Consider the following 15,412-nt stretch of genomic DNA (forward strand, 5'->3'; position numbering starts at 1 on the left):
TGCACAGTGCATCGAGGGCGATAAAACTCAGAAATTTGCATCATTGATTTGTCGCAAAGTACATTCTCATATAACTAAAAATCGTGTGATGCAATTGTGCAACGGGTGAGCTATCGTGAGAGCGTAAACACTTAAGTAACAACGTAAAATTTGATAAAATCCATTCCTCTCTTAAATCCTTCGGTCCGATGTTGTTCCGTCTCCTACATCCCCTGGAATGACAGCTGAAGCCATTGGTACCGCCCTTTAGAATCTGGAACCGGCCAATCACGGCTCGCCGGAATCCCTGCTGGATGACGTTTCGTTTGTTGTGCGCACGCGCACGTCAGTTAGTTAGTACCTCACTTCTCACAAGCTCGCAGGAGTGTGAAGATGGCGGTAGGCTCCGGTCTGCTGGACGAGCTTTTCTTGAACACAGAGGTGAATAAAGCGGTAGTTTGTCATTCTGTCCGGTCTCTAGAGTCACAACTGTCGTTCCCGAGTCACAACTACCCCTGGGTTAGGCACGAAGTAGCCGGTAATTATATGGCTAGTTCCGGGACAAGGGGGTAGCGGGAGCTAATGTCCAGCTGGGACTTGGTCAAGACGGTTGCTAAAGCAGGTACGCTGTAACTACTAATGTTGTTTTGCTCTTTGTCTCTCCAAGTATACACGAAAAGCAAGCACAGGTGCTGACAGAGAACACCAGTAGATGTGTCAGAGTTTTGCCCCATCCTATCTAAGCTTGTTTCCGCTCCTCCTAAACAAGTTGAAGCGCAGGGAGAGGGGGGGTCTCATCATCACACCGAGGTCCCCATGGTTAAGCTATGGACGCATCGTCGCCCAACTCGGACTCAACCACGGGACACGACCGAGGCAAAACACTTGTTGTCAATGCCGGTGCAACTTCTCTCCCTAATCACCAGGAGAAAGTAGGCTCATTCTCAGCTCAGACTTTGAATGGAAGCCAAACTATGAACTCGCACAGTTCAGGAAGCGCTGCCCCTCTCACGGGGACAACAGTGACAAGTGGCACTAGTAACAGCGGCAATACTACGATATCTGTCACAGCTGTCAACAGTGGACCAGTGTTGTCAAAAGGGCTGACCAACGCGATAATGCCCCCCTCGTCAAACAGTGTAATTCAGACGCCTTTCATGAACTCACAGAGTGTTGTGGCTTCAACTCAGCCTGTGAGCCAGGCGGCAGGACCCACGGTGACTCTCGTCAGGCCGTCAATTCAAAACATCGGGTCGGGTGTAACTTTGAATGGGAACAATAATACGGGACCGGCTTTAGTTGCCAATGCAGCAGGTCAGCCAGGTATTGGCATACAAACTCCGCTTGTGAACAATGGTCAGCCGTCCAACCCGGTGTCTGTCAGCGCAGGGTCGCATATAATCAAGGCAGAGGCACCAAAAACAATCATACAGTCAGCACCACAGCAGGCTCCCAGCCCTGCCGGTGTCAGCGCTCCCAGGACTTCGACTCCGGCGATGATAGCTGCCGGTCCAGGAGGGATCCGAGCCCTGGCGCCGCAGATGTTGGCACCCCGGCTCCCCCAGACCTCCCCGGGACAGCCCAACATACATAACATCCAGCTCCCCCCAGGTAAGTGAATGGAGAACCTTTACTGGGTGATTTAATGTTCAGAGAAATTTAATACCGCCCATAATAGACCTAATTGGTGAGTTTCATTGCTGTCTACATTTAGCACCATTATCACCCAGGATTAATACTCACTGTAGTCATTGCCAAGAGAAAGAAAGTGTTATTATATCAAACTGGAAGATTTTACAGCTCAGCATCAGATTGCCCAAAGAACTGTTCTCCTGCTAAGCTGCTGGTAATGCTTAGTTCTCCTGAAAGACTGCAGCACTCAGCACCACATAAAGAAGTGATTGTACTTTATAGGGCTGAATGATATTTTAAAAAAGAAAGACATTGCATTTATTTTAACTGATATGTTGATATGATGCACAGCTTTAGCAGGAATGATCATTTTTGCATCATAATTTTCCTTTTTACTGAGGGAAAAAAAAAACAGTTAATGTGATGGTGATGAGGTTTTTGCTGAGGTTTGTACCAAGAAAACGTTTTTCTTACCTCAGGACAACACATTTTTTTAATTTGATAAAAAAAAAAAAAAGATGCAGTGTCTCTGACATGAATATTGTACTTGGATATTGCTGTATTCAGTAATATTTCGAGAAATTGTTCATCCTTAGTATTTTATAATAGGGCTCCTACACAGTCTGGAAAAGTATATAAAAAAAGTATGGAATATAATTTTGATAATCTTCAGATCTGGAGATGTATGGAAAAACTAGCAAAGATTTCCATAGGACATTTTCATTTCCAGATTATTGTTTCTATGTACACTTCACAAATGTGTAATTTATAAAATCACAACAAATAAATCATAATGCATTTTTTATTTTGAAGAAATGCGCTCTCTCAGTTTTACACTGAGAGAGCGCAGGAGAGAACAATTAAAATGCCTTCTTTCGACTGTTTCAGGCTTCTCTGCTGTGGGCGTTCAGCCTAACGAATGACAGCTGTGGCTGCTCCCTCCAATTTAGCTCCAGTCTACCCATGGCCACTGGATGGGCAAATGCAAATTTTCATATAAATAGCCAACCCATCCAAATTATTCAAAATGGTCCACAAAGCATCTGAAATCCAAAGCAAAAGTGGTGTGTAAATTATGCGCTACATTGTTTGATGAATCAAACATGGGTGAGGCAGTCATTCACAATCACACAGAAGGCAAAAAGCTTTGTGAAGTTTACAAGATGCATTGATCATGTTTGCTGTGTTTCAGCTCTGCACAGTTTCATTTGTTAAAGGCCATCATTTTTGACACAAGCTCCAGTCAGTAATTTCTGTTGATTGTCTAACTGTACACGTATAACCAAGTTAACTCATGAATTGTAAATATATTTTTATCTTCTTTTTAAACAAACATCCTTTACAGAATAGGACTGGTAAACTTAAAAAAAAATCTGAGGCACACTGTTCTGTTCAGAAAATGTTATAAATCCTTTTTTTATTACATGGCTAAGTATGATTTAAAAAACTGGCTGCTGACCAACACGTTTCAGCTCCAAGAGCCTTCATCAAGGTGCATCCTGATAAACATTTTTTCAACATATTTTCCATTGATCCAAGCCCCTCACCTGATTCTTGCTTGCTTGATTGAGGACCCACGCAGTGCTCTTAATTCTCCTTTTTTTTTTTTTTTTTGCATTATCTCATGAATCTTTTGAATTGCTTCAGGTATGGTGCTAGTACGCAGCGAGAGCGGGCAGCTGCTGATGATTCCCCAGCAGGCTCTGGCCCAGATGCAGGCCCAGGCGCAGGCCCAGGCGCAGGCCCAGGCTCAGGGAGGCATCGCCCCTCGGCCTGCTACCCCAACAAGCATGCCTCCTGGCCAGGTAAGGTCACTAGTCTAGCTAGCATGGCCCTTTTGTTGAGAACCATCAGTCTTCAGTTCAGTGCCAGACTTCTCAGCATTCAGCTTGGCTTACCCCATACAACTCAGGCAAGCAGCAAAACATTACATGAGGTGTAGCTTTTAATTTTTGAATATAGCTCTAATCAGAAAATGTGCTGTCTAGCCTATTGAAAGTTGATGGTGCATGTCATAACATGCATTTTGTTTCCTCTAAGGCCCCTGGGAACCCTATCATCAGCAGACAAGTGGCCCCTAGCACCATCATCCGCCAGGGCTCTCCAGCCCCAACCTCAATCTCTGCCATCACCACTCTTCACAGACCTCCTGTTCTGCAGGTAGCACCAGCTGTTTGTGTCACATCATTTATGTTTATATTTATTTTGCCTTATTATTCTTTGTCTCCTATGTTCACTGCATCTGGAACATCATGCCGCCACCCATGTTGAACAGAGAAAGAAAAAACACCTGCCTCAATAACATTGAGAGGTGACACCACAGCATACATGGCTTGTGTGTGAGGTTTTCCTTTACACAGGATGAGCCTGGATCAGCATATCATAATACAATCTTGTGTAGGGCAGGGTTTTTTAGTTAATGAGCGTGAATTAATTAGCTGTAATTAATTAGCTTCATGTTTTGAATGGTCTGCTGTTTCAGAATACTGTACTTTCTAAAAATGTCATATCAGGAGTGTTAATTAAGAGATGATGAATAGGAGAAACTGCAAGTCACACTTTTTCAAAAACTCTTTACACTTAGGCATAACTAATATTATTGTAGATGATAATTTACAATTAATCATAGTATGGTCAGTTTATTTACCAATTCATGATTTTAAAAGGGCCCAGTCAAGTCCCAGGTGAAGACCAGACAGACTATCCTCTAGCAACTAATTGGAATGGGCTATTTTTAAAACTCTTGTGTGTTGTATAGTGTATTTGAATGCTTAGGAAACATCTGTAAAATCAAGAAACAGTCTACTTCTATTGTGGTTTCAATAACAGACATTAAAAAATTTATTAAATTTAAATGGAAAACTAAGATGATTACTTCTCTTCCAGAGCTCAGTTGGGGCTTCAGTACCAGGGATGACCCCCAGGACAGTCAGCCAATCAGCTGGGACCACGGTTACCTCAGTAACAGTGAGCAGTGTGAGTTGAGTTAAGCCCCATGGATCAAAAAGGGCTGGGAACCATAACTGTTGATAGTAGTATTGTTGACAACAGTATTTATAACAGTATCTCTCACTATATCCAGATATAGCCCAGAAGCACGGCGCTATACAAGACGGCTCAGCAGCCTATAATGTTTGATATATAGAATGTCTATAAAAGTTATATACATGTGAGACCTGACATTGTCTTGCAGTCTGAATTTATTCCTTTCTTCTGGCAGGAGACAATGGAGAATGTGAAGAAGTGCAGAAACTTCCTGTCCACATTGATCAAGCTGTCGTCCACTGGGAAGCAGTCAACAGAGACGGCGGCCAATGTGAGAGAGCTGATCAAGGACCTGTTGGTGAGTGAGGCTTCAATACAGCAGGCAGTTTCCTCATGACATACACCTGTCAGTTGGTGTATTATTTTTCATGTGTGACAAGGACATTACAAATGAAAGGTAACAATAAAGGTGCTGATTTTTAAATAATTTTGAAAGAAAAATCCCTTACATGTTTTAAAAGTTGGCATCATCAGCCAAGAGAGACATTAAACATCTGTGCCTGCAAAGATAACAGCACTCACCTCAAGACCTTTATGTTTTTGATTGCACTAGGAAGGCAAACTGGAAGCGGAGGAATTCACCAGCAGATTGCACAAAGAGCTCAACTCTTCTCCACAACCTTATCTTGTGCCTTTCCTCAAGGTGTGGAAGTTCTACAGTCTTATTCACTGCATAAGTAATAGAGTGATTTTCTAAGTAGATTTTCATGGACACTGTCTTGTGTTAAAGCAACATTTCTCATGTTTGTTCGCCTGCCTTCCCACCAGAGAAGCCTCCCAGCCCTGAGGCAGCTCACCCCAGACTCAGCAGCCTTCATCCAGCAGAGTCAGCTGCCCCAACCGGCTTCTGGTCCAACTTCCACCTCCACCGCCTCACCCACTCCCAGCACAGTGGTCCTCGGCAGCCCAGGCACTCGCCTCACTGCCCCACTCACCAGGGCCCAGCTCCAGCCAGGCATCACCAAACCAGGACAGACACCCCCAGTGGTAACCTAACCACTAAATAGCAACTCTGATCATTGCAAGAGATCTTGTTCACAGTATCAAGCCCTTTTCACACCCTGAAAATTACAAATTAAGAGAATGTCAATATATGACACCATGGTGCTGTTATGACTGATAATTTGGTAATCTGATAATCTATCCATTCGAAACTTCAGGTTCTGCAGCCTCAGCAGCAGGGAGCAATGTTGAGACCTCAGGTTACCTTGGCGACGACCCCCATTGTGACCCTCAGGAATCAGGCTCCTGGCCGCATCATGCTGGAGCAGCCACAGGTCCAACAGGTTAAACAGCTGCAAACAGGTGGGATGTGAATCTGCTAACAACTGTATGCGCATGAGTGTCTTTGGTCACTAGTAGTTTTAAGGTGATAAGGTGTAGTCCATCTAACTCACTATCTCTCTCCCAGTTCCTATAGTGAGACCAGGGGTGCCACCTATTTCTAAACAAGTCCCTACTGCTGTCTTGTCTCCTGCTCAGAAGAACAAGCTGAAAGAGGCGGGTGGCACTTTCAAGTAAGAGAAATAATAACAGCTTAACTTTTTTACTTCTCCTCAGTGTTACCAAAATCTGTGCTGGTGTCAAGCTCCACCTGCTGTGGTGGAGCTTGACACCAATTCACGGTGGTGGAAATCATGAAGTGACGAGTGCAACAACTGGGGAAAGTGATGGCGTTAAGCTCAAAAGGCCACATTCTGAGTAGAAAAGAAATGTAACAAAATAAGCCACGGTTGGTTTGGCTTTGCTACAGAATAGCAGAGTTTGTCCTAAGCTTGTCTCTGTACTGCCATGATGTATACTTTTGGACAGGGGAGAGACGAGGGAGGAGAGAGGAGTGGCTTTGCAAATAGTTGACATACTGATAAAAGTGTATAGTACATCAAGAATTCAGAATCCTTTTGACCATGTGAATTTTGTTTATAATCACATATGTTATTCACAAGTTTTATTTCTAGGTGGAAAATAAACACTCAAAGGTCAGGCTTTACTTCTCATTCTCAGCAAACCTTTTACAACTTCAAAGCATGAGCATATATAGCTGTAACACATAAAAAAGCAATGATGTTAAAGATGAAGCAAATTGCCACTTAAGTAAGTGAGCAGGGAAAGTACTATGAACAATGCCTTCCCCCTCTGGAGTAATCAGTGACAAATATGTGCACCTGTTTTTACCTGTAATTGTGCCGAGGGAGGGCTCTACAATCAGTGTAATTTTGAAAATGTCACAGTGGAGTAGCAAGATTCACAATTTCCATAATTTCATGAATTTCAGTAATGGTTTCCACTTTCCCATTATGGATTCAGTATTTATAGGTTCGCCCAGTCAACTGAGACTTTCTGTTTATTTCACTGGAATGTCAGTGGATGGACATTGGTAGATTGTACTCTTCCGACATGTTTGTTAAAAGAACATTAATCATGGACCACCTAGCTCACCTGATAGAGCGCGTCCCACTTATCAAGGCTGAATTCTTACCACAGCAGCCGAGGTTTGAATCGGAGCCCAGGCCATTTGCTGCTCGTCATCCGCTCTCTATCCCCTGCCTTTCCTGTCCCTCTCCTCTTTAACTATCAAATAAAGAAGAATTACCAAAAAAATCTTTAATAAAAAAATTAATCCTGACATAATTTGTTAAATGATTATGAGTATTATTGGTCACAACAGCACTGGGATGTTTCTGTTATAGATCGGTCAATTGATGGAATTATTGCTGTGAGGTTAGAGCTTAGAGTTAATGTTCTTGTATTATTTACCCCCTGACGGATCCACAAGGGGGCGAGATCAGTTTTCCCTTTTAACGTGCGCCAGTTGGCACCCTGGAGGAGATTGTGCATTTGGTGTGGTGTGTCTGTCCGTAGCTAATCTCACAAACTACTGGGCCCATCAGCCTAAAATTTCTTGAACAGTTACGACTGTATGATGAAGAACCCCTTGTGGTTGGGATGATGGTAAAACTTTGAAATTTGCTTGTTCTCACTTCTTTGTTCTCTATTCTGGTCTCTCTCTTCATTTACTGTCTAGCTGGGTTGACCACCAGTTCTCTCATGAGTGAAAAAATCCAGGTTGTGCATTGAGTTTTTTGGGTTTAAAGTTTAGAGACCATCTGTAAAGAGTTAAAAAAAAAAAAAAAAACACTCATTCCAACACCACATATAGCTTAAAGAAGTTCTCAGATGACTCCTCCATTGTTTGGCGAGGAGTACAAAGTATAGAGACGTGGTCGAGAGCTTCATAAGATGGTGTGACCTCAGCCACCTTTAGCTCAGCCTTGGCAAAAGCAAGGAGCTGGTGGTGGTTTGTGATCTTGGTGACGTTGAGAATCAATTACACTTAATGTCCAGGACAGCACTGTACACTGTATGAAGATTTGAGGGCTCCCCTGTTTGAAGCTATGCAATATAAAAATCCTGAGTTATTTTGATATGGTGAAATTGTTAAGTTAGAATGGCTTTTTCAGCATGAGCATTTCTAGACTGCTAGTTACTTATCTAAAGCCTGGGAAAGAAAACAAGCTATGCTCTTTGTTTAAACGGTTTGCTCTAATATTTAATTTACTCAGTTGTTTATTGACCTATCTTCTCTCTGGGTATACAGTACGTTCTGTGCCTTTGGATGTTTGCATTAAGAATCTTTTGTTATCTACGCATGTCTTTTGTAAGCCCATGTGGGCTGGGCATCATTTGTGATGCACCATAATAAACACATAAACTAAAAGTAAAAGTTTGCTTGTCCAGTTGTTGTTGGGGATTGACTGACTGCGTGTGTGTGTGTTCAGGGATGATGACGACATCAATGATGTGGCCTCCATGGCTGGAGTCAACCTGTCAGAGGAAACTGCCCGTATCCTGGCAACCAATTCTGAGGTGGTGGGAGTGGTGACACGTTCCTGTAAGGATGAGGCTTTCCTCTCCTTCTCCATGCTGCAGAGGAGGATACTGGAGATAGGTGAGACACACACTGTCATGCTAATATTGACCTCTGTCCATCCATCCATCCCTCCCTCCTCCCCTTAAGTCCTACAACGTCTCTCTCTGTGTCCTCCAGGCAGGAGGTTTGGGGTGACTGAGCTCGGTGGGGACGTGGTAACCTTCATCTCCCACGCCACTCAGCAGCGGCTCCAGAACCTCCTGGAAAAAGTTTCTCAAGTAGCCCAGCAGAAGAACTCAAATTTCAAGGTTTGTTCACAGCCTAACCTAGAAGATGTTCACAGTACGAAGTTTTGTGTGCATGTGTGATATAAATTTAACATCCAGCCTGTTTTAAACAAATTTCAACATCAAAGTCTTCAGAAACTCAAGCAGAAGACCTGCGACACTGAACATGTTTTTTGTTTAGAGACACTTTGTTAAGCAGTCAAGTAGCAACTAAAACTGGTGAAGAGTTTTGAGTCTCTATTACTGCTGTAACCTATCATGCGCTGTACTCTCCCATTCATCTTGATTCCCCCTGTGCTGGGATAACATGACAACACTGCCCTCTGTTGGCAGGAGGATGGCTGCTATGAGCAAAGCAGTGATGTGCGTCCCCAGCTGAAATTCTTTGAGCAGTTGGACCAGCTGGAGAAACAGAGGAAGGAAGAGCAGGAGAGAGAGATTCTCCTAAAGGCAGCTAAGGTACAGCATTAGAATCTGCTTCAGCTGTTTGGACAGACACTTCAATTTAGATAAAACAATTTTTTTCGCAGGCCATTGGTGAAATTTTATTTACAGGAACTTGTAGAAAATTTGACTCTTCAATCAAATGGCTAAGTTCAAATGGAAAATGCCATGACAATTCTTTAAAAAACTGTCACAGTGATTTTGAATGTTTGACCCATTTAATATAATTTATGCATATTTTATATTGCAACCAACCATTTTGCAAATCATGTGGGGGCATTTAAGATTCCACAACATATAATCAAAATCTCTTGATTTTCAAATTTGAATTTTTAGTTGAAACACCCACCTTAAAATGTTCTTCCTCTGGAGCTAACAAAATCATTTCCATTGTTAAACCACCACCACATGATGATGATGGAATACTAGTGTGAAGATCATTTGAAGTCTCAGAAAGTTCATTTTCATTGTAGTGGAATGAATGGAAAACAATGGCTGGATGAAAGGTATAAAAAATGATACTGAGTTCTAAAATACAACTGCTTGCTTTGTGATAAGATTAGTAGAAACATGAAGTATATACATTTTGTAGATAATGCTCTAAACATGGAAATCACTGGTGTGGCCCTTTAACCCGTCTTTGTCATACCACACGTTACCTACTTGCTGTCCAATAAAGCAGACTTGCTTTTGACTGCAGAAGAAATAAGATAAAGTGCTTACCTCAAAGGTATGAAATTTTGTTGTAGTGTTGAATGTTTTAGTGTCTGAGTAGATCGAGCATTATGTTGGGAACCTAAGGAATTGAAACTAAATGTAAAACTTCATAATAACAGACTTACATACTGCAGTTGGCATAATCACCAGAGAGGTTGTAATTGATGTTGTTGACATTTCGATTATTCGTTGTAGTTGACATTTTGACAAATAAATGTCTGGGTTAAAGATTCTTGGAATTAATTTTTCTCTGAGACAACAGCTTGCACACCCATCAAAACATGCATCACTTTGCAATGCAAAATAACTAGAGATTTTTTTTTTTTTAATTTAAAAGATGAAAGCAAAATACTTACCATGTGTTCATACACTATAATTTATTATTCAGGTTTTGTGTCTAGATGAGGTAAAGTCCTGTCTCCAATAATAGTTTCTAATAAATGCCATTTTGTCTGAGTTACGGTTAGAAATGTTGTCTCCAAGTTGGTCTCCAGATGTACATTCATACTCTTTTTAAGTTTGACAAACTTGTCCTGAGACTGATTTTTATGATCTATTGTTGTTGGAAGTTACCAAACAACTTCTAACAAATCTTGTATGTGATGTATCAGTTGGCACTTGATAAGAATTTATGACACCAAATGAAATTCCAGCAACAAGCTGACATCAGGAATAAGATGATATATTGATGTATAACCATTTTGTAATAACAAATCCTATTGGCACAGCAATATTGCAAGATAAAATGATGAATGAGTGTGTGTGTGTGTATTTAACTGCTGTGCAGCCTCCAAAAAACTTTTCAGCAAGCATTGGTGAAAAAGTTGTTGATTTCAAGATGTGCTGTAAAGCCAATGAAGTAACACTGGAATGCAGTTTGGTACAGCTCTAGATTATTAACCACTTTCAGTCTTTGCCAAAACCAGTATTTTTTTTAATGAATTGTTTACTTTACAAATTCTCAAAATTTCATATGGGATTGCAGACATGCATGCAAACTATAATGTGGATGAGTTCAACAACTATTTAAAATGACTGGACAGCCCCATGCAGATCTGGCTTTAGTCTCACTTCTGCTGTCAACATCATTTACTAACCCGTTTTATGTTTGGCTTTATAGTCTCGAGCTCGGCAGGAGGACCCAGAGCAGCTGCGTCTGAAGCAGAAGGCCAAAGAGGTAGGATCAAAGTGGACATGTGAGTCTAACAGTGTCTGTTTTTAGTGTGTTTATATGTATTCGATTCTCGTGTTGGTATGTGTGTGTTGTCCAGATGCAGCAGCAGGAGTTGGCTCAGATGAGGCAGAGGGAGGCCAACCTGACAGCTCTGGCAGCCATCGGCCCCAGGAAGAAGAGGAAGATTGTGGATTCTCCTTCCTCTGCTGCCTCAGCTGAGGTAAGGCAGACTTCAGTACCTGCATCCCCCCAATTTCATCATAATCTCCTGATGCCCAGCCCTAGCAGTTTTACTTATCATGGGTCAGATGCTGACTTTCTCCCCTGTCTTTTAATGGCTTTGTACCTTTTTGTATCACTTGCTCTCCCGAGATACAGCCTGTGTAGTTTTCAGTCTGCTGCACCTCTCTGTACATCACTGGCCTGTTTTTCTGTGTAAAGGACAGCAATTGCACAACAGCACCAAGAATTTAGCATGTTAGCAAAATATTTTGATTATTAAGGTAATAATCCTCAACATTTTCAGATGTGTATTTTACTATACTCTGTGATTGATAGGACACAAATGTAGTTCAACGTGTTACAGTTCATGAATGATGGTTAGATTTGCTGTTATAAACACCTGGTGTGTGGTTTTTCTGGGAAAGTTCCTCAGTTGCACAGGAAGTGATAACTAGGTAGTTGGTATAGGCAGTAACAGTCACCATTGCTGAGTAGACAAAGAACACCACCTGTGGAAACTCAAACTGCATCAATAGAATATACAATGAAGAAGACATCACAGTAGTGGAAACACTGTGTGACTGACTAGTCTGAGAAGTGCCGTGCAAAAATACCACAACAGTGACCACTTGAATCAAAGACGTCTCCAAAACAACTGCGACAACAAAAGTGCATGGATCTTGTAACAGCGCTGCACTTCAAAGGGGGTTTACATTGTTGCTAAGCAGCAAGTCTAGTACCTCTGAAACATTAAAGTAAAAGGTGGTGTTTGGCAGTCACAGGCTCCTGGTAGTGTATAGTATTTCAAGAAAATAGCACTGTTAGTATCAGTACTTAAACCTTACTTATTATGAGGAGTAGGCTGTTGACTGCCCCTGGGTCTGCTCATCAAAGAACAAACCAAATGAAAAATCTCACATATACATCACATCCTCTGTCACTCTCTGCCCCTGTCGTTCTCTCTCTCTCTCTCTCTCTCTCTCTCTCTCTCTCTGTCTTCCTGTCTCTCTGAGCAGGGCTCAGGACCCAGTCCCTCTCTGTCTGGTGGTGCTGGTTCATCCGGCTCCAGACCCACGCGGCAGCGCATCACACGTGTCAACCTCAGGGACCTGCTCTTCTGTCTGGAGAACGAGAGATTTACCAGTCGCTCCCACTTCCTCTACAAGGGCTTCCTCAAATAGGCTTGATGTCAGAGAGGAGAGTAAGAGCAGAGGGACGAGGGTTAAAATGAAGTGTGTGTGGAGAGACCCATCACTCCCACAGCAGATAGAGCGTAACAGACTCTTGTAATTGAAGAGGAGCAGGCAGCGACTTGACACATTTCAAGGTTTTCCAGGTATACCTGGTAATGGCAGCCATGTTGGATGGCACTTCATGGGAGGGCTCTCTAGTCATGGCTTCCAAAGTGGAGTTTGGTTATGCGGTCCCTCAGCTTCTCTACCTCCCTCCTCAAAGAAGGCCTAACTATTTTCCTTCAAAGCAGTCATGGACTAACTCCCTTTTTACTTACTTTGTAAAACTTCTTTTAGTATCCCCTTTTCAAGAATGTGTATAAAAAAATGATTATATGTTTTTATGACATACTGTTTTTGTATGAACAAATGACTTACTGTACAAGTATACACTGTAATACGATACAGTCAGTTTTATTTTCTGATTCTGTTTATATGTGAATTTGGTTTTAAAGAAATGAAAATGAGCAGATTTCTTTTAATAGACCACCAACTAATTTTATTGTAATTCAATGATCTTTTTTCTCAACTGAATTAGTTTGAACTCCAAACTGTGTAATCTACTGAGTTGCCTTCCTAACTATAAAAATAAGCCATATAGCCATCCCTGAGCAATTAACCTAGCTGTTGATTCATAAGCAGTAGCTTGCTCGATGTCTGTCTATCATCTCCATTTCTTTGTTTGATTTCAGAATTCAGCATATTTATTTTACTAAACTCAAGCTTAAATTAATGTTTAGCTATTTATTTGATTACATGTGTGACATGGTATCTGTTTTATGTAGCTTAAATTGAAAATGTATCGAATGTTCATTTATTCACATAGGACTTTTTTTTTTTTTAAATTAATTATTTGACATGTTTTGATTTTTTGGAACTTAAACAGGTTTGAAAAGGCTTTTAACTTGTACTGTTATACCAAAAGTACATCTACCTGAAACTGAAGAAAATATTTTTCTAGCTGCCCACCAACATGCATTTTTACTCTTTCGATGTTGACTGACAATGTCCTCCAATCATTTCTCTATGTGCTTATATTTTGGTGTGCTGTTGGATAGCCTTTACCTTTTTGGTATCTGACTTCAGAAACTGGAGTTTCTCTTTCTTCCTGTATATTTGTAAATGTTACACCTAAAATTTTACACATGGTTTTGTATAGATTTGAAAGAATTTACCCACACATTGAAAGTTAAAAAAAAAAAAATCTCTATTGAAAAGTTTGAATAAATAATGATTTTACAATAACTGATTTTGTTGGTTTGTTGGCTGTATAGATTTCAGTGTGATGAAGAAAGTATTCATCCCATCATATTGCACTAGGGGGCAGCACCACTTCACCGGAGCATCTGGATGTGGCCTGCATGTCCTGTTAAAGATGCCGGGGCTTTGTACAATAAAGTGTTGTTAGAGATGATTCCTTCGGAGCTCCTTCAGTCTCTGCCTGGTCACAGATAATCCAACTTAATCCACTAACATCTGTATTGCCACTTGTCGTACACAACATGTTTCCCCCTGCTCCACACAAATAGCATTTATTGAGAACAGCTCCCTTGAGCAGATCACACATCACCCAACACATGTACACACACACACACACACACACACACACAGTCTGCTACCAGTCTGTCCTGTTCTGTGCTGGATTGTCTTGTTGGAGTCCGTCTCCATTATCATCCCAGCACACGGTGCATTGGCAACAGCTGCCACATCAGATGCTTACATTCACAACAACCATTGGGTGGAAATAATTAGGCCATTCTGCCAGTGGGACAGTAGCCTGATGTTACAGTGATTGGGAGCAGCTTTCGTACGCATGCTGAACAAAGAGGAACAATAAGTGGATGTTTGCAGCCATCAGTGGTGATTTGCCAAAATTCCACTTCCCACACTGGAGGTACATCTGGAATCCACTAGGTGGCAATAGCTCATCCCCTTAAAATTTTATTACATTGCAGGATTCTCTGGTGACTGATGTGGCCTCTCTTTGGAAACAAAAGTCATTCTCAATACTAGATTTTACTCGATTATGGGTGGTTGATTTCAGTGTGTTCGTGTATCGCCATAATCTGACTTGCTGACCGGTTCATCGGCTTTGGTGCTCAGTGTCTTTGACCAGAGTCCCTCATATCAGCTACTCCTACTGTGCATGGCATTTAGCGCTGTCTCCCGTCCTCCCAGGTTGCAGCCCAGGATGTCTCTGATTTCCCAGCAGCGTGTGGCTGAGACAGAGCAGAGCCTAATTGCAGCAGGGCTCTCAATAGTTAATGCAGAAACAACCTGGGACTTGTACTATCTGAACGTCGCTCGTGGCATCTCTGTCTGTTGCTGGTGAATCAGCTCCTTAGGCGCAGCTTCAACATTTACAACACGTGCAACCCACCCACCCAATAACAACATGAAAGCAGCACAGGGCTTTTATTTTGAAACAAACAAACAAACAAACAACACGCTATAATGTCACTCATACACTCGTCTCACATTGCCTTGACTCTCCACACTTCATTTTAGCTCTGTGCCACCGCTGGAGAATTTGAATTGAATTGAATTTACATTTCATCAATTGGAATTTATTTACATGTTACGAATTCATATAGCAATAAAAGTTATAGCTGTTTTCAACATGGACATGAGGCATTTTGGTGCATTCTGAGATTAGAAAATGTTTTAAGGCTACTAAGGAAAGTTTAAGAGTCAGGGCTACAACTATGGAATGCATTTATTTAATTCAGTCTGTCCACAAGCAGTGATGAAACCATACTCACCTAACTGTAGTTATTTGTTGGGTAATTTAGTAATTCCGGCCTTCAGA

General features: G+C 41.6%; 1 protein-coding gene across 2 annotated transcripts; it reads left to right on the forward strand.

Moving 5' to 3' along the window:
• The first annotated feature begins 357 nt into the window (after positions 1-357).
• Positions 358-13,849, forward strand: taf4a (TAF4A RNA polymerase II, TATA box binding protein (TBP)-associated factor). Of its 2 annotated transcripts, none has more exons than XM_030052194.1 (16): positions 358-420; positions 647-1,590; positions 3,259-3,416; positions 3,652-3,771; positions 4,498-4,587; positions 4,832-4,954; positions 5,210-5,299; positions 5,425-5,643; positions 5,817-5,961; positions 6,068-6,173; positions 8,436-8,605; positions 8,705-8,835; positions 9,148-9,273; positions 11,096-11,152; positions 11,247-11,369; positions 12,388-13,849. In XM_030052194.1, exons 2-16 carry the CDS (start codon positions 807-809, stop codon positions 12,550-12,552), a joined length of 2,607 nt encoding a protein of 868 aa, XP_029908054.1. In that variant the 5' UTR covers positions 358-420; positions 647-806; the 3' UTR covers positions 12,553-13,849. The 2 variants fall into 2 exon arrangements, with proteins under 2 accessions (XP_029908054.1, XP_029908055.1); XM_030052195.1 differs by having other exon boundaries at positions 366-601; positions 749-1,590.
• Positions 13,850-15,412: the final 1,563 nt, after the last annotated feature.

Source organism: Myripristis murdjan, chromosome 5, assembly GCF_902150065.1.
Source record: "Myripristis murdjan chromosome 5, fMyrMur1.1, whole genome shotgun sequence".
Lineage (NCBI taxonomy): Eukaryota > Metazoa > Chordata > Actinopteri > Holocentriformes > Holocentridae > Myripristis > Myripristis murdjan.

What these genes read in the sequence shown, in the direction of transcription:
- taf4a (XM_030052194.1), top strand. Translation starts at nt 807, where the DNA reads ATGGACGCATCGTCGCCCAACTCGGACTCAACCACGGGACACGACCGA. An exon ending in GGTTAAACAGCTGCAAACAG is followed by an intron (nt 5,962 to 6,067) that starts GTGGGATGTGAA and finishes TCTCTCTCCCAG; the next exon opens with TTCCTATAGTGAGACCAGGG. An exon ending in GAGGCGGGTGGCACTTTCAA is followed by an intron (nt 6,174 to 8,435) that starts GTAAGAGAAATA and finishes GTGTGTGTTCAG; the next exon opens with GGATGATGACGACATCAATG.